Here is a 26,134-nt window from a genome sequence, read left to right as displayed (position 1 = left end):
GTCAGACCGATATTCGGGCGACCTGGCTCTATGCACCTGCCTGTGCCCTGCTGCTTCCCAGCCTTGCATTGGGATGGCTCAGCCTGGGTGCCATGGGTTGAATATCCACCCCAATTCCATTTGTCGCTCGCATATGCGCATTCCTGAATTGGATACAGCCAATTAAGTTTAATGCAGGGGAATTTGGCTTCCGAACCGACGATTCAGCCCCGTATATTTTCATGGTTGCGCTGGAGGCAATGGTTACTCCAAGTATCCCCTGCTCAAGAATTACTACGAAATCTCTTAGATGCAGGGAAGATAGATAATAGTTGGAAGATCCGTGGATGCCTGTTGATGGGCTATTGGCCGTATTCAATTTCACCTTGGAATGGCCGCAACACGGGAGGTAATCTGCAAATTCTGGCAAGTATGTGCTACTTCATACCCTATGTCATTAGACTACCTCCCTTGATTCAATTTTGCATGAGAGATTATTCATTCACACTACTGATGCGGTATTATTGGGACCATCACTCGATACTTGTGACGTCCGAATGCACGCGAATGGATAAAGACAATTGAAACTGCCCGGGAAGCAGCCGGAACTTTGGTCATTCCAATCTCAATTACTTGATGTTCTAGCCTACGTTTCTCTTCGCAGATATGTCTATACCAACCGATATCGCCAACCTACTGATAGCAGAGGATGGTAAGATTTCAATTCGCTTTGATGAAATTCCTCTCCGCAACGACGAACCTCGCAATGGCTCCAGGTTTTACATGCTGTCCACAAATCGTGCCCTGAAAGACCACGAACATAAGGAAGACGACCTCAGATACCTGTCTAGGGGCATACAAGGTGCCATTAGGCTTGGCCAGCTACTTAACGCTTCTCATGTCATAAAAGAAAAAGAAACCACAGCCCAGGATGAGAGCAAAGCTGTAATGCGGCTTGGGGAAACCACTATGGTTGTCGACGAAACATTTGATGCGCAGCCTATTCACAGCCACATCTGGAACTCATTCATGTCAATTGAATTTCACTTCCCAAAGGCAGATTTTACCTCTCTGCAGTATCTACAAACGTCTTGGAAGGGTCTCGAATGTGGTGATACCCTGTTCACCAAGGAGGGCCCAACCTTTGAAGAAGTATCCATCGTTTCTGGAGTTTGTCTCTTCACTACAAGACTTTTGGAAATAAGTGCCAGGGGTCCGGAAACTGGTCGTGTTGATGTTGATCTACTCAAGAATTCAATCCCTACATACAACGAACTGGACTATATTGCTCGCGCGTCAAGCGCCATCGCGGATATTGCTGCCATGACTATCTTAAGGGCTTGCGAGCAGGGTTCTGGACAGCGAATTGAAATAAAACTTGACGTCCCCAGCTGGCACTACTTCCATACAGTAGCCACCACGTTTGCGTCAAGGCTGTGTTCGAACACTGAAGCATTGCAATGGATGGACACAATTGACCAACGACACGATCAGATCGGTCAGACCTTCGTGGAAGCCATCAGAGATGGGCTTGAGCAACGAGGTATTCGCGACAGGACCAGCTATGGTATTGGCATAACATCAAGGACAAATCCAGCTGCGGCTCTAATTCGAACAGCAATTCAAGATGAAGAAGTTCCGTCGTTGGATTTCATTCTCACCGCATTGGACTCCGAAGAAGACGGGTGCTGGAAACGATTCTACGAGATGATCCCGACCAGGGAACGGCCCTCGAATCTTGGAGAGCTCGGTTATCTGTTCTATGTATACGAAGCAATCAGGCTGTCTCTCGTGGAACGTCCAAAACTAGTACCTCCAAAATCTGACAAAGCCAACAAGGCCAACTTGTCCAAGAAGGCATTGAAGAAGCGGAAGCCTCGCCGTCTCATCATCAGTGTTGATGACTCTGCGGAACGACGCATTTACTCTAGAGCTCAAGGGGTGCTCAGCAAGATTCGACAGTCCAGCGAAAAGCCCGAGACTTACTTGGTAGAGGCATATGTTTGCAGAAGGTTCTTGATCAATGGAAACGAAGACAGAGCACGACTAGCTCGGTTAGACCCTCTTCCCAATATTCCAGTTCGCACTGGCTCCCACCATGAGACGATGCTGCCTCTCGACGTGGTGCGGCAGCTCTATGGAGACAGTTCTGCCCTCGATTTACAACGGTGGCTGCAAGAAGCGGGGCTGTCGGTTTAGAAATTAGATCCAAATATATTTCGTGGCTCAGGGATTCTATTGCCGTAGGCATTATCCTAAAATAACTAGCATCTCACCTTGGATAACACCTAAGCGTACTGATCCCACATTCAACATGCGTGCCAATATTATAGCCTACTGAGACATTTTCGCCATCAACAATCAATTTTATTTAGTTGGGACTTGAATATAGATGGTTTAGCCGGGTTTGCGCTAGCCCTAATGTCGCATACTCGCATCTGCAGTGTAACTTCCTGCCGTAGGGATTGCCCTAGGACTCCTCCGTCTACGTAATACTTCGTTACCCTCTCCGTTAGAATAAATCCCGCAAGGGGGGCCGACATACCACGTCAGCAGATCCGCAGAGGTTGGGGATGCATTTCGGCCAATAGATCTCGTTCCTGTCTTATACTGTACTACATAGTATATACACCGTCTTTTGACGGTTTCTCCCTGCACCTCTTGGTGTGTGAGTGAGAAATCAAACATCAGACCTGGCATGTGGACTATGTCATCTGTACTATTGCCTCCATTTGTTTCTTATTTAAAATAATTCCGCTCGCTGGTTCGGCCTTCATTCTACAGCAATTTGGCACACATTTCAAGCCTTTTTTCTATTTACCACCGTGGAAAGTCAAAATGGTCGGAATTGAACTTGTGGAGCCCGCACACATTCCTGTGATTGACTTCCAAGCTCTCTCAGCTGGTACTCCACCAGAGCGTAAGGCTGCTCTGAAACAACTGGATGATGCATTCCAGTCGGTTGGCCTTGTACATCTTGCCAACCATAGCATCGGCCAAGACCTCATAGAAGAGGCATTTTCGTGGGTATTCCTCTCTATATTGATTTCTATACATCATCATCCCGTCCATTTACTGACCTACACAGTCTAAACGCTTCTTTGATCTACCGGATGACGTGAAGGAACTAGTTCGTCACCCTCATGACCCATCCGACCATCGTGGCTGGGCGGCTGCCGGTACCACCGTCTTAAGTCAAGGTGTTTGGGACCAAGCGGATATCGAGCGCATACGTAAAACCGGCCCAGTGGAAACGAGGGAAGCCCTTGAAACAGGCGATCCCTACCCGAGCAAGGCCCCAAACCCTGAGTTCACGCCAAATCGAATACTGCCTGAAGAAATATTTCCTGGCTTTGAGGCATTCACTCAGAAGTGGTGGGATGCATGCATAAAGCAGGAGCTGCAAATTCTCCGGTGCCTCTGTGAAATCCTTGATATTCCGGACAAGGATCTTCTTGGGAAACAGCAAAACCCGGATTTCAATCGCAGTTCGACTGGTTGGAATCATTACCTATCCGAACCCACTCGATGCCTGACAAGTGGACAGTCCTCTCGTCTCAATGCTCATACGGATTATGGGCAATTGACCTTACTATTCCAAGATACAACTGGTGGACTCGAGGTTGAGGATGAAGAGGGCGGCACCTTTAGGCCTGTACTCCCTAGACCCGGTACAATCATTATTCAGATTGCCGATATGCTAGAGAGACAGTCTAATGGGAAATGGAAAAGCTCCTTGCATCGGGTCACTACCCCCCATCACCTGAAGCACATTGATGCAGGTGATGGTATGTTGATTGAGCGATATTCGATTGGCTTCTTCATCCAGCCTGACTTTGACCTGGTTATAAAACCTCTTCCGGGCTGTGAAGCCAAAGGAAGATGGTCATCGCTGGAGTGGGAGGATGAAATCACGGCCGGCGAGTGGCTGACCAGGAGATTTGCCCTGGAATATCAACACAAGGATTCATCCAAGTCTGCAGCATAGTGGAAGCTACATGATTTCAGTTAAAACTCGGTTTAGGTGCTTTCTGTTGACAAGGTGTTTTCTGCTTTGAGAAGTGAATCCAACGATTTGAATTCACCAAACCCCATAATATACAACCGCTATTGTGTAGTCAGATAGCGCCCACGATCTTGTCATAAATGGTTCGTCACTGAGTTACTTTTTCCAGACATACTTCCATACAGTAGTGAAGATAGAGCATGTCGAATTTCCATAACAAACGCTCAGAGTGCTGGATAAGTGCGATGTTGATCATTAACCGAAATACCTTACATTCTCTGCTACAACCCTCTCCATCCCTTGACTGGATTTTTAAGCACGGCCCCTTGCATTACATGGACAGACGTCGTGCCTTGAATATATTCAGTTAAATTCCCTGTTTTTTGCTTTTGTTTTACGCCAGGACTGACAGGTAGAGAGCACGCTCGTATCATCCGACTATGGCGAGCGTTGCGCAATGTCTTGCCCGCAGTGGCAAAGCACCGTCGGGTGCCTCACTGTCCAAATGGCGGTCCTCGAGGGGCTTCGTTATAGGTGTGGTTTGCTTTGCTGGAACGACGGTATGGCCCGCTTGACACGCCATCCAAGCCACAGAACGCTAATGATGTGGCCCCAGGACACGCTTCTTTACGGGTTGGTAAGCGGGCTCTGTAAAAGATTTTCCAGTATGTTCAGGAGGTTCATGCTTTTAGATCGTTCCTATTGTTCCCACTGCACTCTCGGAAAGGGTCAATTTACCTGTAGAGGAACGTGAGTCTGCTATTTGGTTTAATTCATGCTGGTTCTGTGACTAAATCTATTCGCAGAACAACGTTGGACTTCGATCCTTCTTGCGTTGTATGGAGCAGCGATGATCACATCCTCTCGTAAGTTTCAATTCCCCTTCGTAACCAATACTCTGTATGACACGATATAACCTAGTGCTTTGCGGATATCTTGTGCACCGCGTTGACTTACGGCGGTGGCTGTTTATAGCAGGGCTCGCTGCATTAGTGGTTGCCACGGCGCTCCTCTGCATTGGATCGCACTTATCTCTATGGATTCTGGGGCGTTTACTCCAGGGCTCGGCTGCATCGGTGGTCTGGACAGCTGGGTTAGCCCTACTAGTGGATCGATTTGAAGAAGATGCACTGGGGAATGCGCTGGGTTATTTCGCCATGTCCACAGTAGCAGGAGCCGTTTCTGGGCCGCTCTTTGGTGGAGTCCTTTATGAACATGCGGGCTATTACGCCCCGTTCGGACTCGCATTTGGGTTTCTAGCTGTGGATCTAGCCCTCCGGATGATGATCATCGAAACGGCGGAATATCAGATACCATCAGAACATACGGCCATGGAGTGTCCACAGATACCTGGCGATAAAGACAGTCCTGCCGCTGCTACGGCCGCTGCAGGAAGAGAAGGAGGTAATACTTCCAGTCAAAGAGACAAAACATCAAGCGATCTCGAATACAGGAACTATTCATCACCAAGCTCGTGCCAATCGACAAATTACAAGGCAGTCTTGGCCCTACTCCGGTCTCCACGCATGGCTCTGGCGTTGACGGTCTACAGCGCTGTCTTTACATCTATAACGGCATTCGATAGTGTATTACCACTCTTCGTCCATGATACCTTTGGTTGGAATCAAACAGGCCAAGGCCTTATATTTATTGCTCTGCTGGTGCCACATGTCCTTGACCCCGGCATTGGGTATATACAGGATCGGTGGCCCAAGACGCGCGGCTATTTGGTTGCGGCGGGTCTATTTGCGATGGTACCGTTGATGGTAAGCCTGCGATTTATTACAGAGAATACCATTGGCCATAAGGTTCTTCTCTGCGCATTACTAGCAGTTATCGGCGGTTTTGTTGGACTTAATGAGGTACCGATTATGGTCGAAGTGAACACCATTGCACTTGAGGCATCGACGGCGGGGCCCGGGGCGTTGAGCAGGAATGCTGCGATCGCATTGGCCTGTGCGCTCTGTAATAATGCCGTTGCTACAGGTTCACTGGTAGGCCCTTTCTTGGGGGGATTCATTCGTGATCATGCCGGTTGGGGGACCATGTCGTGGGCGCTGGCGGTGCCGATGGGAGTGTGGGGGATTCTTGTGTTGTTATTCCTTCGCTGAACGGGCTTCTCCATATGCAGACTAGATTACTGTACAGACTGAGATATGGGGAATATTTGGAGCTGCTTTGGCTGTCTTGGTTTGGGTTTTCCCTGATATATATCTTAGGTTTCCCCAAACTGTAATATGAATGCAAAGACATTGTTCCATAAGCAATATAACGCTAAATCCTTTTGACAGATAAATCCAAATTGAATATAATCCTCTATAGAATACCAGCAGTTGTATACTAAAGGCCATGACAGGACTGTGGCAAACGAATCGGACAATGCGTCGGACATTACCCACTCTCGGACTAGGTTTATATGTGGACCCAGTGGATATATATCCTGCCCAACGTCGCTGCTGCACACATTTGAGTCATGTTCAAACAAATTCAGGAATATGGCCCAACTAGAGACCTCCAGCGACATCGTCTCAAACCGAGGCCGCTCTCTCGAGCCCAAGGTTCCTGTTTTCTTCGATGTCTTGAACAATCTCTGGGATCCGGAATTGAACTCCGATGGGATAGTCAATCTTGGTCTGGCGGAGAATGTACGTCCTCTACACTGGAGTTAACTCTGATGTTAACCCAGCTAGGCTTTGATGCAAACTGAGATGAGGAAATTCATCAACTCCCAGGTTCGTCATATACCAGACGGCCAACATACTTTATCTAATGAACTATCAGCCACCGGTCGAAAACCATGCCTTGACATACGGTGATGGATTCTCTGGATCCAAGAAACTCAAGGCGAGTGTCTGCCGTTTCCTCAATAAGCAATTCCGACCGATCACCCCGTTACTTCCTGAGCACCTGTGCATTACCTCTGGGGCGAGTAACGCGCTTGAGAATTGTGCTTGGGCTTTGTGCGATCCGGGAGACCACATCCTTGTTGGACGACCGTATTGGACTACTTTCAGGACCATCTTTGGGAATCGGGCTAAGTAGGTGCATACATCTCGACATGTCCTAGCTAACGACCGCTCAGTGTTAATATGCTTGATGTCTCGCTACAAGGAATCGATCCGATGGGGCTCGAGGCAGTTGACAGATTCGAAACGGCATTTAACCGGGCGAGAGATGAAGGGAAAAGAATCAAAGCCGTCTTGCTATGCTCGCCGAATAATCCGCTGGGTAGGTCGATGACCCGGTGTACTGGGAGATCTAACAGTCACAGGCCGATGTTATTCCGAAGATGTCCTAAAGGCGTACATGAAGCTCTGCCAGAAGCTGGACCTCCATTTGATATCCGATGAGCTGTATGGAATCTCCGTCTGGGATAATCCGGAAATGAGCGATCCGACACCATTCACATCTGTCATCGCTATCGACACGGAGAATCTCATTGACCCGCGCAGGATCCATGCGGTATGGGGTTTAAGCAAGGTAGGTTATCTCCATCTTGGACATCGCCGATACTAACAAACTGAACAGGACTTTGGCGCGACTGGCCTTCGAGTCGGCGTTCTAATCAGCCAGGCAAACAAGAACTTCCTCAACGCCTGCGAAAGCATCTCGTAAGACTGCCAGCACTATTCAAAAGCCCAACTAACAGTAGCAGGCTCATGAACTTCCCATCCAGCGTCGCTGACAGCATCGTCGCGTCTCTCCTGGGAAACGATTCATTCCTCGATACATTTATCTCCGAGTACCGGGCCCGACTATCGTGGAGCTACCAGCACGTCACTAGTTTTCTCCGAGAGCACGGCATCCCATACCAACAGTCGAATGCCGCCCTGTTTGTGTGGGCGAGGCTCGGCGATGTGATGAAAGGGCAGGACGATGACACGATCCTGCGTCGACTGCGGGCTGAGAAGGTTTACCTTACGTCTGGTGCCACTTCTGCTGCTGAGGAGCCGGGCTGGTTTCGGATTGTTATGGCGCATCCACGGGTTGTTCTGGATGAAGGGTTGACGAGGATATTGCGTGTTATAAACACAGCTTGATTTATTATATGGTGTATATCATCCTCAAACTGGAAGCTATCCAAGTATTTACATCAGTAATTAGCATCACATATAGCGTAAAGAATTATATATTGGTTAACATCTCCGAGCCTGTTTTCCGCTAAATTCTCCGACGATAACTCCGAGTCAGACCACCCCGGATCGGAGATCACCAAGTTCGTCCGTTCTAATCTTTTAATAGATCGGATGGCCATGCTTCACCGATGTAACGCTGTGATTGATAATCTGATAAGCCCCGAAGTTATTTCCGGGTGGGGTGAATATAAGACAAGCTCATCCCAGATTGTAAAACAAGAACAAGCAAACCAGCACTTGAACTGTGGAAATGTCGCAACCAGTAAAGAACCAAGATGAAACTATCTGGCATGGTGTATGTCATCCGCTACATCCCATTAATGGTGGACACTGACCGCAGTCAGGACGGCCGCGAAAAAGCCCTATACACATACCTCCTCAACCACCCCAACCTCGAAGTCCTACGAAACAATCCGTCTGAAATCCTTAATGAAATCGACAACTGGGCTGTCAAAGGAAGCCACACCATGATGACAATCGGGCCTGACAGAAGCCAGCCAATCCTTGAAGAAATCCGTTCTGTTCGACCCAAGGTCATGGGCGAGCTAGGCGGATATATCGGGTACTCAGCTATTCTCTTCGGAAACGAGGTGCGAAGTGCTGGCGGGAGCAAGTACATTAGTTTCGAGTATAACCCCGAGTACGCGAGTATCGCAAAATGGATCGTGGAGCTTGCAGGGCTAGGTGGTTTCGTGCAGATTATTGTTGGGAAGAGCGCAGATGGACTGGTACAGCTTGCCGGTGACTCTAAGAAGGTCGTCTTCGATATCCTGTTTATTGACCACTGGGAGCCGGCGTATCTCAGTGATTTGCGCATTTGCGAGGACCATGGTCTTGTCAAGAGGGGATCTGTTGTTGTTGCTGATAATGCTGGGAATGGGGAGGCGGGTGAGTATGTTCGCTGGGTTGAGGGAGACAAGTATATCTCGACGAGGGTTCCCTGTGTGCTTCCGAATGGGAGGGATGATGTTGTTCTTATTTCACGGATGCTGTGATCGCTCTACCAGCCACATCACTATCAATGGCCGCGGCCTATGCTGATATCAGTACTGAATACAAAACCTACCATAAACGCCGAGTCGGAGCCGTAATAATCTAAACCTAATAGCCAAGCCAGGTTGTACGCACCCGAAATGATCGACACGAACTATAGTTCGCCCTAATGCAGTGTGATCTGGCGATGAGCTGAATGGCCGTGCACCGCCCGATCGTCCCATCGCTTCTCCCAGTGTGGAAACAGACAGGATGCTTTCTTTTCAGCTCGTCACTCTCCGCACGGTTTCTCATTTCTCCACTCGTGGCGGTGCCCCTCTTATTTAGCTGGATCCCCACGGGTGAAGCTGTTCCTTCGCTTTCATATCCCTTGTGCTTGCATTGGTCTCTATCCAGTACACCTCTTCAATAGTCTTGCATAATGGATAGCCTCATCGGTCGATGGAACATGGTAGGAATGCACTCACCATCTTAAAAATGTATTCACTAATATTATCCCAGGAAAAAGGATTGTGCACGGGGACAGATGCCATGCTGAAACTGGTACATTATCCCAGCCTTCCTCATACACGATCTTAACATTTAGCATTCTATGATTCCCCAGCTAATAAGATCATATCTAGCAAGGTATAAACTGGGTCCTCCGGAAAGGTATCGGCCTAGCGAGTGTCTGTCTCGACATATCCATCTACAAAGACGAGCAACAGCCCGACTCGGACGTGACAGTCGTTGATGCCCTTACAATACCGACAGGCGGAATGGGAACGACAAGAGAGCGCAGGGTATTGGATTGGTCGTTGGTTGACCATAAGGATTACCTGTTCGGGTCGAACCAGCACCAGACGCACTGGATTTATGGGGAGAGAGCTGCGGAAGGACGCGCATTGCCGGAGTTTGAGCTGCAGACAAAGGTTGCGAAGGACCAAGAAAGGGTGAAGAAGTTTATGCGCGGGGAGATATTGGAGGATGGGAAGGAGACGGCGTGGGAGTTGGATGAGCCGGTAGAGGGTAAGCACATATGGCTTCATACGTTTGTGAGGAATCTGGACTCTGGTTGGACGGCTGAGCAGGTGAGTTTCTGCTTTGACTGTGCTATTTGGGTACTGACTGGCTAGATATGGGGGTTCGAGGTGATCGATGGCAAGCGGTATCATACTCGGCGCATTGTGTCTGCTAATACAAAGGGAGAATGTGTGCTGGGCAGGCTGGTCTATAGTTTTCTGGGTAGGGAGTAGATAGCAAATAATATTATTGGCTTATCAAGTCCCAAGACAGATCACTGTTAGCGTGTTGATCCCCCACGATGACATGCAATCTCAGCAACCCCCCTTGACAGAGCATGTCCCCAGGTAGCGAGGCCCAGCGCATGTAGCTGCTGTTGAGCGGGAGATTGAGTTGATCCGTCGGGCGTCGCCAGGTATTAGACGATACTTTCATTCTGTGTAGTGTAGGTAAATGCAGTTGATTTCAAGTATCCATTGCAGTGGGCTAGGAACAGGGTCTGGTTGTGGTCTGCCCTAACTCCATTACTCCAGGGCCCCAGTGCTCACACGATGGAAGACTATCCTTCCTTAAAGCCTTCGTTTTATAAAACAGGATTCTTGTTTAACAGACTCAAGGTAGCCAATATTTGTTCAAAGCAAGTCACTAGTAGACCGCCTACACATCCTGCACCCTCGTCAACAAATCCATCTCACAACTATACCGTGCAAAGGCACTCCTCTCTCTAAACCTCTCCCCAACACGATGAAAGACAAACGGAACCAGACTGAACAGCGTCCCCAGCGCAGAAATCACATAACCAGGCGTCACCGTATGTCCGGGCGTAAACAAGACATGCCCAATAAGCGGCGCAATGCCCGCAACGATCGCACGCACAAAGGCCAGACCCGCAAAAGCCGACGCTGCATACACGGTATACGTATCGGTGAGGTACCCACTAAGCGTATACGCAATCTCATTAACCCCGAATCCGATCGGAACTAGGGCAGCAGTAGGGAGAAGAGGGCTGGCGGAGATCAAGGCCGGAGGTGTAGTGCTATAGAACCACCAAAGCCCCGCGGCAAGAGCGATAGTTCCATAGGTGAATCCGGCGATTTTATCCTCGGGCTTGATGGGGATTTTATTGCGGCGCTTTTCTTTTAGTTTGCGCACTTCCCAGATATGCGGGAGTGCGTCGAGGAGTACGCCGATTATTAAGGCTAGGAAGGGCCATGAAGCTTCTGCTTTTGATAGACCCAGGGCTGTGAAAGATCCTGTTAGTGATTCTGTGAAGAGGTAGATAAGACCCCAGGAAACGGCGCTGATGCTGGAGATGATGATTAGGATCGGTTCGGTAACGATCATGAGCATGGACCGGATGAAGACGACATCCACGAATACTCTCAGCGTGGGGAATGGGTCTGCGGTGTGGTATTTCAGATCTGCATTCGGACATTCAACACGTAGAGACGCAACTTTCTTTGCGAGTAGCTTGCTTGGGCGGCTTTCGCGGATTCCAAGGAGAAGCACATTGCAGACTCCTGTGCCGATGGCGGCACTGTAGAAGATCCAGCGCCTAGATTCGTCAGTACAATACGCAAAATTAATAAAGATAGGTATACCAGCTAGCAACTGTGGAAATACAGGATGCGTACACTGGTCCAAAAGCGAGTCCAGCTGTGGCAGCTGCGTTCCAGAGCAGGACAATCCATACCCGGTGCTCGGTGTTGAACTGGTCTTCCACTGTCCCGCTTACAACCACAGACGGGACAGCAGATGCAAGTCCCGAAAAGAATCTCCCGATGAAGACGCCGCTCAGATGTGGAACAACTCCGACGAGCAGACAAGACAGACTAAACAAGGCACAGGATAGAAGGTAGGGCATGCGCCGCCCGAACAGGTCGGACGAGGGGGGAATGACAAGCCCGCCTATTGCTTGTCCTATCTGATATCTAAAACAAATCAGTTTTGGCCAAAATGGAAGAGAGGAGGCTCACGTCAGACTGAATGCGACGAGCAGAGTCATCTTACTGGTTGTGTAGTTGTCTAACGCCAGTTCAGCCGCAGCAGCCTGCAACAGTTAACGGAGTTCAGGTGACGATTGTGAAAACTCAGTGACTCACTCCTGTGGTGCTGATAACAGTTCTATGAAACGTTAGCAATGCCTAATGGCGTGGTTAAGTGCACATACGTATAAAACTCGAGAAACATGACGAGCGAAGTATCGTACGTCTTCCTGAAGGTCGACCAGTTCCGCGGGTGGTCCTTACTATCCTTTCGCCATCGTATGTAGCCGGTTTCTGGGTCTATCTCTAGACCATGTCGGGCGACCTGTTCATCAGAGAGGCTACTGGCAACAGAGGTGGTCGAAGTGGACGCTTCCTTGTCGTACACCGACTCGGAATGCATTGCTGAGGGAGTAGGCAGGTTGGGACTGCGTGGGATAGCAAGCTCGTCTGAGGCCTCACCCACTCGCGACGATCCAACGGCATTTAAAGACGAGGAATGCGTGTCGTGCATTCTGACTGCACAAGGTCCCAACAGCCCCAACTAACATTCGGCCTCACGGATTAGAGGATTGAACTGGCCGGGGTGCGATCCTTCGCAGCCAAACGGTTGTAAATCAGAGAAGCCCCTGAATGTGGACCATTCCAGTGCTGGACAGGTCAGTCTCAGCCCTTGGTGCAGTTACCAGCTGTCCTGCAGGGATGTCATACAGCCCCTCTGGTCTGGCCCAATTCTTCCATGATCATCTATTGGACCCAATCATTCGGCCCCATGGCTGCATCCAGATCAGTTTCCCATAATAATGCTATTTGAGAAGTTTCATCCCGCATAGTGCCATGTTATGAGGCTGCTATAAAAGGAGGCCTGTGCTGGCTTGGTTCATTTCCAATCCCTGAGCTCGATACTCAATAAGGCTTTTCCCTGCGCTGGGAAATGAGAAAGAGGGATCACCGGTGGATGAGCTGACCTGTTCCTTCGAGGATGCAGAGTACAGCCTGATCTCCTGATTAGTCTATTGAATCGCGGTATTAAACCTGGTACTGCCAGCTCGTCCTTGCGTAATTATCAGCAGGCTATCCACTGGAATATCAGGAGTCTCACATATAAAAAGCGGCAGGTATTGGAATTTCAGCCTCGAAGGATCAGCGCAGGAAATTCGCCAATGCGGCCCAGAAGCTGAGCTGAGTCTTCGATCCGGATTCCTGATTGGTGGCGCTATTCCGCTAGCCTGCATTCTTGAAGAAACCAACAAATTATTCTTCATTTATTGGCTGTGTGGTGGATTGCGAATGCATGATATTGCCTCGGACCCGCCGGGCGAAAGAGGCACATGTATAAAGGCAGGAGAAGGTGACTACCTACGTACCAAAGGCTTTTTTCCCACTACGCCAGGAACATGGCCCCCGTCAGGTCATTAGAAAACACACTCGCAGAAAACATGCAGAACGTCGCATGGGGCACGACGCGTCGCGCAGAGACTGACTTCCGCAGTAAGCACCCACCCAGCATCCCCCAACCCGCCTCCGAAATCCTAATTCATCCAGGTGACGTTATAACAACCCCGTCAATGGGTATGCTAGCAGCCATGGCCACAGCCAGTCTCGGCGACGACGTGTTCCAAGAAGACCAAGTGACAAACGAGTTCCAGTCACTGATGGCGGCGCAGTGCGGACTCGAGGCCGGCGCGTTCGTGATTTCAGGAACGATGGCGAATCAGCTCGCTATCCGGACGCTATTAACGCAGCCGCCATGTGGTGTATTAGTGGATGCGCGGGCGCATGTTATACACTTTGAAGGGGGTGGACTTGGTATGAGCGGTGCAGCGATTCAGACGGTTCGGCCGTCGAATGGGCGGTATATGGTGTTGGAGGATGTTAAATCTCGGGCGATTGTCACGGACGATGTGCATAAATGTCCGACGGCGGTTATAAGTATTGAGAATACGGCTGGTGGGAGTGTTGTTCCTGTTGCTGAGCTGCGTCGGATTAGCGAGTGGGCGCATAGCAACGGGATCCGGGTCCATATGGACGGTGCGCGATTGTGGGAGGCTGTTGCGGCCGGGGGTGGTAGTTTGTTTGACTACTGCACTCTCTGCGATTTGGTCAGTTTGGATTTTAGCAAGAACCTGGGGGCGCCTATGGGTGCGATGGTGCTGGGTTCGAACAAACTCATCACACAACTGCGCCGGATACGAAAGAGCCTAGGGGGCGCGATGAGGCAGACAGGTCCATTGGCAGCGGCAGCGCAGTTTGCAGTGGTCGAGCAGTTTGGACTGGGACCATGGGGGAGCCGAGATAAATTACAAGCCGTGCATGGGCTTGCAAAGGAGGTGGGCGAGATGTGGCTGAATTTAGGAGGACAGCTACTACGTGAAGTCGAGACAAATCAAGTATGGCTTAACCTCCAGCAGACTGGCCTCGCCACGGAGAGATGGAATGAGCTAGGGAGAAAGCATGGAGTAAAGCTGGATGGAAAGCGCATTGTCCTTCACCACCAGATCTCAACAGAGGCTATCGCAAAGCTGGGTCTAGTATTTAGCGAAGCCTTGAGGGCGCGGGCGCGTATATAATCAATATATATTATCTGAAGTTGGAATATAGAAACAGACAGTTAATTATTTATGAACTGCTGAAGCTGGCACACATTAGCATAATCCGAGTAATCGAGCCCTAACCCCATAACAGCCTCCACGCTCAAAACAAAGCAAGGCCCACGCCAGCAAGCCCACCAAGCAAGAGACCCGTGTGCTGAGCAGCAAAGACACCAGCTCCATCCTCCGAACCAGGCGAATCTCCACCATTACTGGCATCTGGTCCACCCGTAATTGTCGGGTCAATATACGGCAGAGCAGGGCCAGGGAACTCCTCATTCACAACACTCGCACACGCCTCATGCGAATTTGGCGCAGTGGTGCAGATCGTAGCAGTAGTAGGACAACACCTAAAGAACCATTAGCACGATATACCATAGACCTAAAGAGAGGTCATACCAAGGCTCATCCCCGCACTGCTGCCATGTATCAGGACACCCCACATACGGCGGCGCAGTCAAGGTCGGAAGCGCCGTGTTACTATCCCCAGACCTGACAACGGCAATCGACACCGTATACATCTCATCGCTTCCGTGAGTGGTAGTAATAGTATTCTCCATGCCGCCCTCCTCCAGGTGCGTGCATGTCATGCCAGAGTTAAGAGGCTGACACTCGTCGATGAGACTATGCCCAGCTTGATTGCTCCCCGCGCGCTGCAGAGAGAATGTATTAGGGCCAAATGCGAGTGTCATTCCTGGGTTTCCGTCACAGGAGACGGCCTCGTAGGTGGTGATGTCGGAGGAGGAATCGATCTCTGAAACGAGGATCTCGATGTTGCGGTATAGACTGTTGGGCCATTCCACGGCGAGGGTCTCTGTAGGGGTTGGACATTGCGCTGTGCTTAGACTTAAGAGTGATAGGAGTACTAGTATAGACATCTTGGGAGTGGGTGGGATTCAGGCCAGAGTTGTCAACTGGAAAGCCAAAGTTGCCTGGCCAGACTGGTATTTATCTACTTCTATGAACCCTCTGTCCTAACAGCAGCAAGTCCGAGAGCTTGCTGCCAATACCGCTCGGGCGAATCATATCCCGCTGTGTCGTGAGTTCTCGTGTTGGGGCTGGGGCCAGTACAACCGTCCAATACAAAACAGCCTGGGCATCGAAAGGCAGCCTTGGCGCCAATATGATTCTGTTCAAAAGGCTACTGAGAAAGTGTATTACCTATCCATGCAAATAGCCATCGCACCCATGGAGAGAAACATATCGTCCAGGTTCCCACGCTCTAGCAGGCTGGAGTCTGTTTCTGCTTGTGCAGCCCCAGCCGGGACTTGACGGCGAAGACTCGGAGACGTCGAAACGGGTCTGCTGCATATATCCTGCTTCGTTGGCGGTTTTGCAGCATCCAACATGGGGAGCACCTGATCGAGCAGCGCTTCAATAGCACACAGCCCTTGGAGGTTATACCGCGCAATCGAAGCTGTATATCTCGAGTCAATAAAGCCCTCCCTTGCTCGTCCTGGCCCTCCTGTCTTTGCCTCCTCCCGGCTGGAAATCCGATTCAGTTGGCGTGTCAGTGTCTGAAGAGCTCCTTGGACGTGCTTTATCTGGGTACATAGAGCCGCCTTGGATTCAGACTCGCGAACACCATCGTCCAGCCGAATTGAACGCGCCTGAGCTACAAGCCCCGGGACAAGAACGGCTTCCCTATACGCCTGGTCGATGATGCTAACTAGGGTACTCCCCCTCCCAGCCCTCTCTTCCCTTTCAAACGCCCTCGCACTGACATTAACCCAGTCAGGCTCAGCAAGAATACACTCCTCCTGATTAGCAAAAGCCTCAGCAATAAAAAACCCCCGACAAGCCAGAAAAAGCGTCCTCCCAATGCCCCTATAATGCGCAGCAGGGCCCCGAAGCCGCAGCAACCCTTTAATACCCGTCATATGAACCAACCATCCATCCGGAGTACGCCCATCTAGGACCTCATAAACAGCGAGTAGCAGCGCAGTGGCGAAGGTCGTATCCGCTATCCTCCTCCGCGGGTCCTCAAGCGAGACCCTTAGATACCGAAGAAGCACACCGTAGATATACCGACTCTCGGCTAGTTTTTCTTCATCGTTATGCTTCTTTGCGAAATACCACGTTGCATAGCATCGCACCAGCCATTCGATGTTCGGGCATTGTGCGCGCCGGTCGTCGCGGACGAATGCGATGATGTCTTGGTCGACCCGTTTGTAAAAGGCTGCGTAGGTGGCGGGGAAGAGAATTGTCGAGACAAGCGTGTTGAATATCTCTCTCGTTTGCAGATCGAGGGATTTGGCGGCCAGGCTGGGGGCTCGCATGTTGTCCATTGGTGTTTTCCAGGTGGTTGGCCGGTGCGCTTTCTGGACGTAGATCTGCCCTTTATGCTCATGGACCGCAGATGGCTCATATTTTGAGTGTTCATGAGAGGTCGAGACAGCTGGATTAACAGGAAACGTGGCTAAATGGTGCATGGAAGGGACTTGCAAGGTTGGATATGCTGTAGATTCTAGCCGGCCGGTATTCATTCTGAGCGCAGATCCTTAACAACACCAGACTAGGAATAAAAAATACGATGAGCCTCACATCATTCACATCTTGTCAGGCATCCCAGTCTGAGAGAAGAAAAAATCGACTTTCGCCAAGTACCCCGCGGTGCCCAGCAACGCCCAGTCTTCCGCACCTCGTTCTCGTCTGGCCGGGACATGTGGAGTTGAGGCTACTGTAAATAGTGACACCAGCCTTGCTCCGGTCGGTCTGTCAAAACTGGCTGCCTAGACCGTAATGTTAATGATCGGCTCCCTGGTGAGGATCTGCACCCTCAACGTGGAGACGAACTAAGGATGCGAGCGGACACTAAGGATACGATGGCTGTGCTGCATATCACTATGGAAAATCGGGTGCCTGCCCGTAGATACTGGATATAAATATCGTTCTTTCTCAAGGGAAAATTCAACAGACAAATTCACGAGACAACGTTGACATCCGACAATCATGTTTGTTGGCTCGCTACAGTTGCTGTCCCTTTTTGTCTCAGTCAGCCCTTCTCTGGCTGGACTCGCCCCTGCAAACACAACCAGGTGAGAACAGCCGCGTCCAAAGCAGTCGTCTATTACTGACATCTGGCAAGTGCACTTGAGTGCCGATGCGGAGTGCGCCAGGCTCTTACCCTTCCGCACGCCAACATTACAGACCCCGAGGAAGCAAAACGATGCGCCAGCTATAGTAAGTTCCCCAGCGGTCCAGCTGCTTGAAGACACGGTGCTCATTGCAATCAAACAGAGCTGATCGATGCCCGTGGCACGACCGAACCACAAGGCGTGTCGAGCATGTTTTTCCCCGTCATCGAGAACATCCTCGCCAACAAGACCGGTGGAGTCAGCCTCCCCGTGGAATACCCAGCTGCGCTGAACCAGAACACAACCAGTGGCGAAGAATTTGTGATTGATACGATCACCACTGGCCTCTTGTCATGTCCACAGCAGACATACGCGTTGTTTGGGTATTCCCAGGGCGCCTCGCTGATGCTGAACGTTCTCGCCCGACTCAACGCCCGGGCCTTGGAAGCAGTGACGTCTGTTATTCTTGTCGGAAACCCCTACCGAGTTCCTGGAAAGATGTCGAACGTAGATGAAACTGCTCAACACGACTCCAGCTCCTCTGTAGGCTGGTTCGCAGCGCAAGCCATCGCCAGCAATAGCAGCAGCACCATTCCTCAACTCGCCCCGGAGGTAGACAGAAGCCGCAAGGTGCTTGATTATTGTATCGAGGTAAGCCTACAGAGCCTGGATTTTCTAATTTAAGCTTTGATGTACTTTGTACTAACAGCTCGGCTTGTGATATTATAGGGCGACATGGTTTGTGCGCAGAACCCTAACTGCCAATGCCCGATCCCTGCCGGTCACCTTTCGTATGGCCTGGTTGAGTCTGTGCAGAAAACTGCCTTTGAGCATGTGGTTGGTCGGCTTTAGACAGCTGGGTTAATGACAGTATCTGATCGGAGCATATGTATAGAGGTATTGTAGTTCAAATGTATATCCAGCAACTTTATATATTATGCCTTGCATCATTAATGGCAGATGATGCACCGAATTTAGCAGACTAAGTAATCTGAATGTATATGAAAGTGATTTTCCATTTGCTCAATCTTAGATATATTAAATATGAATGTCGAAACTATCAGAACGAATGTTACTACTACGCCCCACAGTACATTTTGCAGCTTCGATATCTCCTATTATGACTATGCTGGTGAGGAGAATGGTCCCTTTCAGCAGTCGTCATCTTTTCCCTTGCCAATGCCTCCGAGACCGAGTCCTCCATGTCCCTTGCCATCATCTTTGTCGTCCTTGCCATCATCCTTTCCCTCATCCTTGCCGTCGTCCTTTCCATGGTGTCCCTGCCCATAGCCATCGTGCCCCTGGCCATACCCCTCATCGTGATTTGTACCATGTTCCTTGTCATGCGCCTCATCGTAATGCTTTTCCTGATGAGTCTCATCATAGTGTTTCTCATCATACTCCTCATCGTAGTGCTTCTCGTCATGCTCCTTGCCATACCCCTCGTCATGCTCACCTCCATGCTCCCCCTCGTCCTTGTCCTTCTTGTCATCCTTGGAATCATCCTTCTTATCGTCCTTCTTATCATCGTCCTTCTTCTCCTCTCCCTTGTCATCGTCCTGACCCTTACCACCAAACTGACCTTGAGCCTTGCCCTCGCCGTGGAACTCGAACTGAGCGTTGAACCCGCCGTGCCCAGCTACACCCTTGTGCTGGTCCTCCTTGCCATCCTCCTTTTTATCGTCATCCTCTTTGTCATCGTCTTTCTTGTCATCCTTCTTCCCACCAAGAGGAACACCGAACTCATCACAAGGCTCCTGAAAGCCAGTTTTCTTGATGAGGGGAAGCTTTCCGAGGTTGCGGACTTCAAGGGTTGATGCAGTGCGTGCTAGAATGGTGTTATTTTTCAGATACTATTCACTGAATATAGGAGAGCTTGCAACAAAGACAAATTTTGCCTTACGGCGTTACGTACCTTGAAGTCCAGCAGCGTCAACCTTCTGGACCGGCGAAGCGAGAGCCAGGGCCGACAGAACGGAGAAGGAGAGAAGAAGAGTTGGGGGGATGTTGAGCTTCATTGTAAAGGAAGATGTAGTTGGTTGTTACCTGTAGTAAAGACCGTGCTGGTGATAAAGATTGGATGAGTGAAGTATGAACGAGTGAGTGCGTGAGTGAGTGATAGTTGGGAGGTGTCTTGGAGATACGACTGTCAATTTATAGATTTCTGAGTGCATCAGTTGCCTCCTAAGCTCTTATTCGAGGATAGTATGTTGTCTGATTGAGAAGTTCCCACTTTGCAGGCTGTTCCGAAAGGCTTTTATTGATCGATATTGCGTAACATCAAAGCCACAAAATTAAGCAATATTATGCTTTCCAACGCAGGGGAAAGGCGAAAATAGGGAACACTTAGGCACAAGCTACATCTCTGTATTCGGTCTCTCAACTGCCACTCGCCATCATGGAGGCCTTGCATAGTTCGATTTTAAACGCAACGCCGGTGAAATTCGCGTCAAGCGCAGTGCGTCAATGTATTTGCATATGAAGCAATAACTCTGTACATATTTCAATATAAATCTGTGCACAACATGAGATGTAGACCGGTGCTATGCGCGATTTATATCCCGGTAGTACAGACTGGCTGAAATCTGGGAAGTGTTCCTGAATAGAACCCATAGTTTGTTTCAGGTTACACGGCCCAAACTTGGATGCAAAATCTTCAGCCTGTTTTAGAGCAAGAGGGGGGGGGGGGGTAAAATTGATCAGTCGCTCACCGTTGGGTATGTACATTTTAATATCAAGACTATAGTATGCTTTCTCTAGAGGGGCAAACGACACCCAGAGCAGCAATATCCATTCCATCTTGCGGATTCTGGAACAGACAATATCCATAAAACGACCCAGCCCCACACAAATATATATGCAGATATACCAGTTCGGTCAAGCAGAAGACCTTTGCCCCTGTTCCTGACGGCAAACCATGTATCGGATGATGAGCACCTGGTAGAATCAGAATGATAAAGAACCGAGTTTATTCATCTAGCTCTATGGCCCGACCCCTTATCTCTATCTCTATAGTGTCTATCTGTCTCTGCCAAGCAACTCAACTACCCCAAATCCAAGATTTAACGCATTCTCCCCTGCTGCGCCAACCAAACATTATGCCCAGCCAGAAGCGTACTCACAACCATCGCAAGCCCAACCTGCAACCCCGAGGCCGGCACCCACCCAATAAAAGACCCAGGTAGGGTTAAATCGCAGCCATCGATGATAATCTTCTTCACCAGGGGCCACTTTGGCTGGCCGACTGTCTTCGCGCCGGCTTTGCCTTTACCCTTACCCTTTGCAGGAGCAGGCTCAGCAACAGGAAATAGGATTAACCACGTCATACGCAGAATAGACAGTACCAGGGCGTAGAACCAGAACTTGTTTGCCTCGGTCATGAGCGGGCGGTACCAGTCTACCTGGGCGACGTTCATGTCGTGGAGCTGAAACGTTAGTCAGGAACTATATACGAAGGGGAAAGGGGGAGAGAGTACAATTGTAAAATTCTCAAGAAACAGGTACAGTCCCAAGAAGGTAAACTGGGCCAGTTCCATAGTGGCCAATACGGCTCCTGCCGAGGAAGTGGTGGTGGAGAGGAGATATACGCGTTCAAAGCAGCCGTAGAAGTCCAGGAGGCGGAAATAGCGACGGCCTTCCCGATATTAGCTGGCATCTCAATACGAGATAAGTGATGAGGTACCTAGGGCTAGTCGGTCCCGTGCTGCGAGACATTGGGCCGAGAGGGTCTTGTCGTCGCTGGTTACGCCGACGATCTGCGAGGTTGCCTGGATGAGGCGGAGAGTCTTTTCTAGTCCGGCGGTTTGGCTGGTAAATGTAACCAGCTGTTTCAGTGGGGATTGCATGTTGAATGGGCTGATACTTGATAACTTATAAGGACAGAGACAGGGGAGAGACATTTTGGCTGTCAGAGTTTGTGGGGCGGAATCACTTTCCCGTTTGGTTGTTAGTCTCGTTTCGTTTTAGCGGAACTTTCCCAACAGACCTGTTTCCCCATAGTCGAGGGACGGCTCAATAGCAGCATTGAGGTCAAATACTGCATAGGGAGAAGACGACTCGGGTTTAGACGTCATGACCAGACAATACAGACCGCGCGGCCGAAAGTAGCCATCATTGACTGCATCGAAGAATGTATTCGTCCTTTTATAATCAGCATATCACCAGTTGAACCGTACTTGATGGCAGAATATACACACCTTCTCCTCCCTTCTACCTCCACAGCCGTTTTGACAGCCATCTGAACTGCAATAGAAGTTGCGATGGAAATTCCACTCGGTAGCATGGCAGTACCGAAGGATGCCAAGTTTATTGCATTCATCCACGGTCTTGCCTGGCCAGCGCGTTCTGCGGTATCCAAGAAGTCGAGGAAAATGGTCTGGTCTATACCGAAGCCCTCGAGCACCGGTGCATACGCCCGGATGAATCCGCGTTTTCGGCTGGAAGGACGCCGCTGGGGAAGAATTACTGGGTACGGAAGTCTTGCTTCACCAGACCAAGACCCAGGTTCTGGGGGTGGATGATTCCGAATGAACGATTCCACAAGCTTGTCAATGTCCCTGCTGAGGCTGCCTCCTTTGTTTTTCCGGCTCTCCGGTTTCGTGTTCAGTTAGCTCGTCCTGTGCCTGGTATAGCTCCCAGTCCTCGTGCTGTTCGTCCTCATCGGGATGTTCTCGCTCTTGACGGCGAGCTTTACGGGATATACTCTGGGATGCAAATTCGATACTGGCAGCGAGGCCTTTCATCGCTTTCTTCCGGATATCCATGGCTAAGTCAAGTGCCTAGAGGTTAGTGAAGAGTGCAAATCCATTATCACTAATTAACCCCGTTGATTATATTCCATCTGGGCCAAGAGAAGAACCACGGTCCACACCGCTGAATGAGGCCGTCAAGTGTGCCAGCTTTCCCCCCATAGAATAATTATTTAGACCATTTAATCCTTCACCTGGAATCCTGCGAAACATAAGTTGTCCCAATCTCCCTCATCTCAGCACGCTTAGCCCTGTGCCGCCGCAGAACATACCACGCGGCAAGTATAATCAGGACAAGACCTGCAACGCCACCAATGGTACCTCCAATAATGGCTCCTTTGTTGTCTTTACCAGACTCTGAGTCTTTGCCCTCTGTATTATCCGTAGTGTCATCTGTAGCCGAATCAATAGGCGTCGCTGTCGGTGGTGGTATAGACGAGGAAGATGAAAAGTCATCGGGGACTACGGACATTGGTTAGCAGTCTGTCTATTAAGGAACGGCGATGAGAAGCAGAAGATAGGCGCACCATCCGTAGTAAATGTAGTAATGGCAGTGCGATAATAGGCCGTCGCGTATGGGGAGCGCACACACGCCGCCATCGTCGCGGCATCGCCATCCTCAGACGACTGCTGGTCTTCGTATATCGTTGCTTCAACACAGGATTTCGTTTCGGAACTTTGGTTCTGTTTAGCTACGACTGCTCTTTCCCCCTCTTTATTACTATCGGACGGAGATCAGGGATCAGACATACCAAAGAACAGTATCTCCATTGGCATAAACCTTTGTTGTCCCATCACATCTTGTTGCAGGGGCGCATTCTCCCTCGCCTGGTGTACAGCAGCGTCCCTGCGTAGACGCCGTGCTTGCAGTGTCATAAGTTTCATCGCCTCCGCACCAATACCTTGACGCTGCAATACGAATCAATCAATATTTCCTCTCCCAACAGACCAGGAACGGAGATCTCACCATCCGTCCCGTTCTGGAACCACCCAACGAATCCTCCATCGGTGGGCGGATACACAGGTGCTGATGTAGTGATCATCCATGAGCTGCTGCGCCCAAGTCCAACACTGCGGGATGGCTGATTATAAGCCGAAGCAACCTTGACCTCTTGGGCGTGCTGGCACGAAGCGACCGCCACCACTCCTGGCTTCTCGTGCGCTGCAGATTCCATTGGCCATTGATACGAGATCAACCATCGCATTGCTATCCCGGGTAGTGCCCAGACGCCAGGATCGAGGTGGCAGGGGTGTTTGTGATCGGACTGGCAAGGCTGAAGCAATGCAGGACTTATCACAAAAGAGGGGTCTCGCGAGGCTGCGCTGCGAACTGGGGTCGGTGCGCAATCCCATATCAGGGATTCAGCAGTGATGTTCTACGCCTAGCAGGCCGTTCCAGCCTTGTAGCAGACTTGTTCATTTATCACCCTGCACATATCCTATCCCAAGCTCCCTCATATCTTGTCCCTGTCCCTTTAACTTATGTCGCCGCAGAACAAACCATGCAGTCCACATAATCAGCACAAGACCTACGACGCCGCCAACTGTGCCACCCGCAATAGCCCCTACATTTGTCTCCGAGTCGTCATCATTATCACCCTTCCCGGAATCACCCAGCGCTATACCCGTGGTCGTGCCGGTCTCCTCAGCATTTGGCGAGTTGGTCCGCGAGGCCTCTGTTGACGTCGTTCTCCCTTCAGGGTTCAAGGTGGATGTCACGTAGTCGTCGCTGACTAGCGCCTATCGGTTAGCCAGTCCCAATTTATAGACGGAAAGCATACCAGTTGTCGAATACGTCGTCATAGCATTATAGTAAAAAGCCGAAGCAAGCTCACTCCCAAAGCTCGTAAAGCACCACGCCAGCGTCACGCTCCATCCGCTATCAGTCGATGTCTCCCACTCGTACAGGGGCACCTCGACGCAGGGAACGCCGCCGTCACTTCCAATGCCATCTATTAGCCAACAGTCCTCTTCACCATAGAGTAGGGTAAATGGGTGAAGAGGGATTCACCAACTAGCGCTCTTCCCATCCTTAAATACCTGCAGGCCGTCTGTACATCTCGTCGCGTAGTAGCACGATTCCGATTCCGATTCATCGTCCAAGGTCTGACAGCAGGCGCCGTTGTTTTCGGACTCGGTTCTGAGTCCAAAGGTATATGAGGGGTGGCATGTTAGGGGTTGAACTAGGAAGGAATTATCAGATATGCAATGCAATGGACGCGTCAGAGTTGCGCAGCAGCAGCTCAGGGGGGAACTCACCTCTCGTTCCAGTATGGTAGAATCCGACAAAATCCGTCTCGCTCCCTGGGGAAAGGGGCGTTGAAGTAACAATTGTTTTCATGGTGCACCTGGTGGTGTTGATGCGCTGTGGATACGAGAAACTGCCAATTCAATCACCCGTTAACAGCCAGCGTCTTTGAGATGCAGGGACTGATGAGACAAGCATTGGGAGGATGCCCTCAACTGGTAACTTGTTACCTCGGACCCAGCGGGAGTGAAGACGCCTTTGGACCTCGTATTCGATCATCAGATCGCCCACTCAATTGGCCACAAGCCTACGCCAAGGCACTGGACAGTGCCATCGTGCCATCGTGCGTCAAGGGATGCGTGGTATTGGTGGTAAAAGAGGGGTTGAGATTTCCAGTTCAGTATGACGGAGGATGGACCGTCCTGAGGCTTTATGAAAGGTCGCATGTGTATCAGGGTTCATCCGGGACCTCTGTGCTTGTTTGGGCCAAGAAGGCCATTTCATGGCTTATTGGCTTTTGACAGTCCATGAACCGTTCCTCGGCCTGCTATGAGTTTATACAGTGGGGAATATATACGAAGTTTCATCAACACAGGTTGCCATTCGCTCTGCATACGCCCATGCTGTCTCTTTTCGAATATACTTTAAGGTTACCCCGGACTCCGCAGCATCAAGCCGATATAGAGCGCAAGCATCTTCCCAGCCCTAACCCTTTTTCACTTGGAAACCCGGGTCCAGGGAACACAGGTTCTTCTGGGATCGCCTTTTTATGTTCTGGTCCGCCGAGAGAATTGAAAGGTGGGGGTAGCAGCCATTTCTGGCGACCAGGGCACCGAGACCCTGGAAAACTTGATATGTCTAGGGCCAATAGTCCACCATCTCTGGGGCCAATGCCGATTCGCCCTAAAGCCTATTGAGCTTTCCACCGACCGGAAACGCCTCACGGTTGGGTTTTTCTGGTTATCTGATGGAGACCACGCCTGGCGCAGCCTCCAAGTGCCACCGACGCCTCTTACATACGGGGCTAATTTACAAGCTTGACGGCCCGACCCCACGGTGGATCCAATCTGGGGACGTGATCAGCTTCACCACCCATGATCCCGAGAAGCTGCCACTGCCTATCAACATCCGAATGCGAGACCCTATATTTATCGAGCGGCCATGGTCTGTGATAAGCGGGCCATGAATTTCATTTCTTTTAGATTACGAATACGAATTAATTATAACGAGGAATCTCTTTGACTAAGAATTGCTACTATCGTGCTTGGCCACTTTGCGTCTATCAGCCTAGACGTCAGCCAATGCTTCAGTTGACTAAAACTTAACCAAATTATATATAGAGCTATGTCTGAACAGGTTCTGGACGTTT

The 26,134-nt window shown here is 50.2% G+C and overlaps 15 protein-coding genes across 15 annotated transcripts; 8 read left to right on the top strand and 7 right to left on the bottom strand.

The window, feature by feature from the left end:
- Positions 1–645: 645 nt before the first annotated feature.
- ASPVEDRAFT_32121 (uncharacterized protein) lies at positions 646–2,178 on the top strand (the record flags this gene model as incomplete). The annotated part of the gene is made up of 1 exon (XM_040810563.1): positions 646–2,178. One exon carries the CDS (start codon positions 646–648, stop codon positions 2,176–2,178), a length of 1,533 nt encoding a protein of 510 aa, XP_040671527.1.
- A 639-nt stretch (positions 2,179–2,817) lies between these two features.
- ASPVEDRAFT_199198 (isopenicillin N synthase family dioxygenase) lies at positions 2,818–4,135 on the top strand (the record flags this gene model as incomplete). The annotated part of the gene is made up of 2 exons (XM_040809275.1): positions 2,818–3,006; positions 3,068–4,135. 2 exons carry the CDS (start codon positions 2,818–2,820, stop codon positions 3,965–3,967), a joined length of 1,089 nt encoding a protein of 362 aa, XP_040671526.1. The 3' UTR covers positions 3,968–4,135.
- A 262-nt stretch (positions 4,136–4,397) lies between these two features.
- ASPVEDRAFT_175001 (MFS transporter) lies at positions 4,398–6,171 on the top strand. Its single transcript, XM_040808771.1, has 5 exons — positions 4,398–4,545; positions 4,602–4,622; positions 4,678–4,735; positions 4,792–4,851; positions 4,907–6,171. Exons 1-5 carry the CDS (start codon positions 4,426–4,428, stop codon positions 6,094–6,096), a joined length of 1,449 nt encoding a protein of 482 aa, XP_040671525.1. The 5' UTR covers positions 4,398–4,425; the 3' UTR covers positions 6,097–6,171.
- Positions 6,172–6,466: 295 nt separating this feature from the next.
- Positions 6,467–8,097, top strand: ASPVEDRAFT_75041 (pyridoxal phosphate-dependent aminotransferase). Its single transcript, XM_040816280.1, has 7 exons — positions 6,467–6,630; positions 6,676–6,717; positions 6,767–7,023; positions 7,068–7,213; positions 7,251–7,465; positions 7,514–7,596; positions 7,641–8,097. The coding sequence occupies exons 1-7, from the start codon at positions 6,481–6,483 to the stop codon at positions 8,023–8,025; spliced, it is 1,278 nt and encodes a 425-aa protein (XP_040671524.1). The 5' UTR covers positions 6,467–6,480; the 3' UTR covers positions 8,026–8,097.
- A 365-nt stretch (positions 8,098–8,462) lies between these two features.
- Positions 8,463–9,023, top strand: ASPVEDRAFT_114484 (O-methyltransferase; the record flags this gene model as incomplete). The annotated part of the gene is made up of 1 exon (XM_040805616.1): positions 8,463–9,023. A coding segment is annotated over one exon (561 nt), but the record flags the coding sequence as incomplete, so codon positions are not given.
- Positions 9,024–9,535: 512 nt separating this feature from the next.
- ASPVEDRAFT_32116 (uncharacterized protein) lies at positions 9,536–10,349 on the top strand (the record flags this gene model as incomplete). Its single annotated transcript, XM_040810562.1, has 4 exons — positions 9,536–9,565; positions 9,616–9,657; positions 9,738–10,184; positions 10,230–10,349. 4 exons carry the CDS (start codon positions 9,536–9,538, stop codon positions 10,347–10,349), a joined length of 639 nt encoding a protein of 212 aa, XP_040671522.1.
- Positions 10,350–10,773: 424 nt separating this feature from the next.
- On the bottom strand, positions 10,774–12,504 carry ASPVEDRAFT_138139 (uncharacterized protein; the record flags this gene model as incomplete). The annotated part of the gene is made up of 5 exons (XM_040807462.1): positions 10,774–11,671; positions 11,718–12,047; positions 12,093–12,166; positions 12,219–12,240; positions 12,287–12,504. 5 exons carry the CDS (start codon positions 12,502–12,504, stop codon positions 10,774–10,776), a joined length of 1,542 nt encoding a protein of 513 aa, XP_040671521.1.
- A 755-nt stretch (positions 12,505–13,259) lies between these two features.
- On the top strand, positions 13,260–14,710 carry ASPVEDRAFT_174990 (uncharacterized protein). The gene is made up of 2 exons (XM_040808770.1): positions 13,260–13,592; positions 13,647–14,710. The coding sequence occupies exons 1-2, from the start codon at positions 13,499–13,501 to the stop codon at positions 14,669–14,671; spliced, it is 1,119 nt and encodes a 372-aa protein (XP_040671520.1). The 5' UTR covers positions 13,260–13,498; the 3' UTR covers positions 14,672–14,710.
- Positions 14,711–14,756: 46 nt separating this feature from the next.
- ASPVEDRAFT_45261 (uncharacterized protein) lies at positions 14,757–15,584 on the bottom strand. The gene is made up of 2 exons (XM_040813242.1): positions 15,092–15,584; positions 14,757–15,042 (listed from the first exon to the last, which is right to left on the bottom strand). Exons 1-2 carry the CDS (start codon positions 15,568–15,570, stop codon positions 14,796–14,798), a joined length of 726 nt encoding a protein of 241 aa, XP_040671519.1. The 5' UTR covers positions 15,571–15,584; the 3' UTR covers positions 14,757–14,795.
- Positions 15,585–15,615: 31 nt separating this feature from the next.
- ASPVEDRAFT_45260 (uncharacterized protein) lies at positions 15,616–17,243 on the bottom strand. Its single transcript, XM_040813241.1, has one exon. It carries the CDS (start codon positions 17,176–17,178, stop codon positions 15,850–15,852), a length of 1,329 nt encoding a protein of 442 aa, XP_040671518.1. The 5' UTR covers positions 17,179–17,243; the 3' UTR covers positions 15,616–15,849.
- Positions 17,244–17,519: 276 nt separating this feature from the next.
- Positions 17,520–18,747, top strand: ASPVEDRAFT_153927 (uncharacterized protein). The gene is made up of 4 exons (XM_040808375.1): positions 17,520–17,730; positions 17,781–17,875; positions 17,933–18,420; positions 18,499–18,747. Exons 1-4 carry the CDS (start codon positions 17,645–17,647, stop codon positions 18,619–18,621), a joined length of 792 nt encoding a protein of 263 aa, XP_040671517.1. The 5' UTR covers positions 17,520–17,644; the 3' UTR covers positions 18,622–18,747.
- Positions 18,748–18,920: 173 nt separating this feature from the next.
- Positions 18,921–19,787, bottom strand: ASPVEDRAFT_87090 (uncharacterized protein; the record flags this gene model as incomplete). Its single annotated transcript, XM_040817975.1, has 2 exons — positions 18,921–19,597; positions 19,685–19,787. 2 exons carry the CDS (start codon positions 19,785–19,787, stop codon positions 18,921–18,923), a joined length of 780 nt encoding a protein of 259 aa, XP_040671516.1.
- Positions 19,788–20,732: 945 nt separating this feature from the next.
- ASPVEDRAFT_64723 (PEX11 domain protein) lies at positions 20,733–21,634 on the bottom strand. Its single transcript, XM_040815745.1, has 3 exons — positions 21,452–21,634; positions 21,246–21,403; positions 20,733–21,194 (listed from the first exon to the last, which is right to left on the bottom strand). The coding sequence occupies exons 1-3, from the start codon at positions 21,612–21,614 to the stop codon at positions 20,832–20,834; spliced, it is 684 nt and encodes a 227-aa protein (XP_040671515.1). The 5' UTR covers positions 21,615–21,634; the 3' UTR covers positions 20,733–20,831.
- A 97-nt stretch (positions 21,635–21,731) lies between these two features.
- Positions 21,732–23,692, bottom strand: ASPVEDRAFT_87088 (uncharacterized protein; the record flags this gene model as incomplete). The annotated part of the gene is made up of 6 exons (XM_040817974.1): positions 21,732–21,909; positions 21,966–22,355; positions 22,790–22,979; positions 23,045–23,193; positions 23,270–23,426; positions 23,485–23,692. 6 exons carry the CDS (start codon positions 23,690–23,692, stop codon positions 21,732–21,734), a joined length of 1,272 nt encoding a protein of 423 aa, XP_040671514.1.
- A 584-nt stretch (positions 23,693–24,276) lies between these two features.
- On the bottom strand, positions 24,277–24,936 carry ASPVEDRAFT_75034 (uncharacterized protein; the record flags this gene model as incomplete). Its single annotated transcript, XM_040816279.1, has 3 exons — positions 24,777–24,936; positions 24,529–24,700; positions 24,277–24,456 (listed from the first exon to the last, which is right to left on the bottom strand). Coding segments are annotated over exons 1-3 (432 nt in total), but the record flags the coding sequence as incomplete, so codon positions are not given.
- Between the last annotated feature and the right edge of the window lie 1,198 nt (positions 24,937–26,134).

This window comes from Aspergillus versicolor, assembly GCF_001890125.1.
Source record: "Aspergillus versicolor CBS 583.65 unplaced genomic scaffold ASPVEscaffold_9, whole genome shotgun sequence".
Lineage (NCBI taxonomy): Eukaryota > Fungi > Ascomycota > Eurotiomycetes > Eurotiales > Aspergillaceae > Aspergillus > Aspergillus versicolor.
The sequence above is the reverse complement of the archived record's forward strand: the minus strand, read 5'-3'. Positions and strand labels throughout refer to the sequence as shown.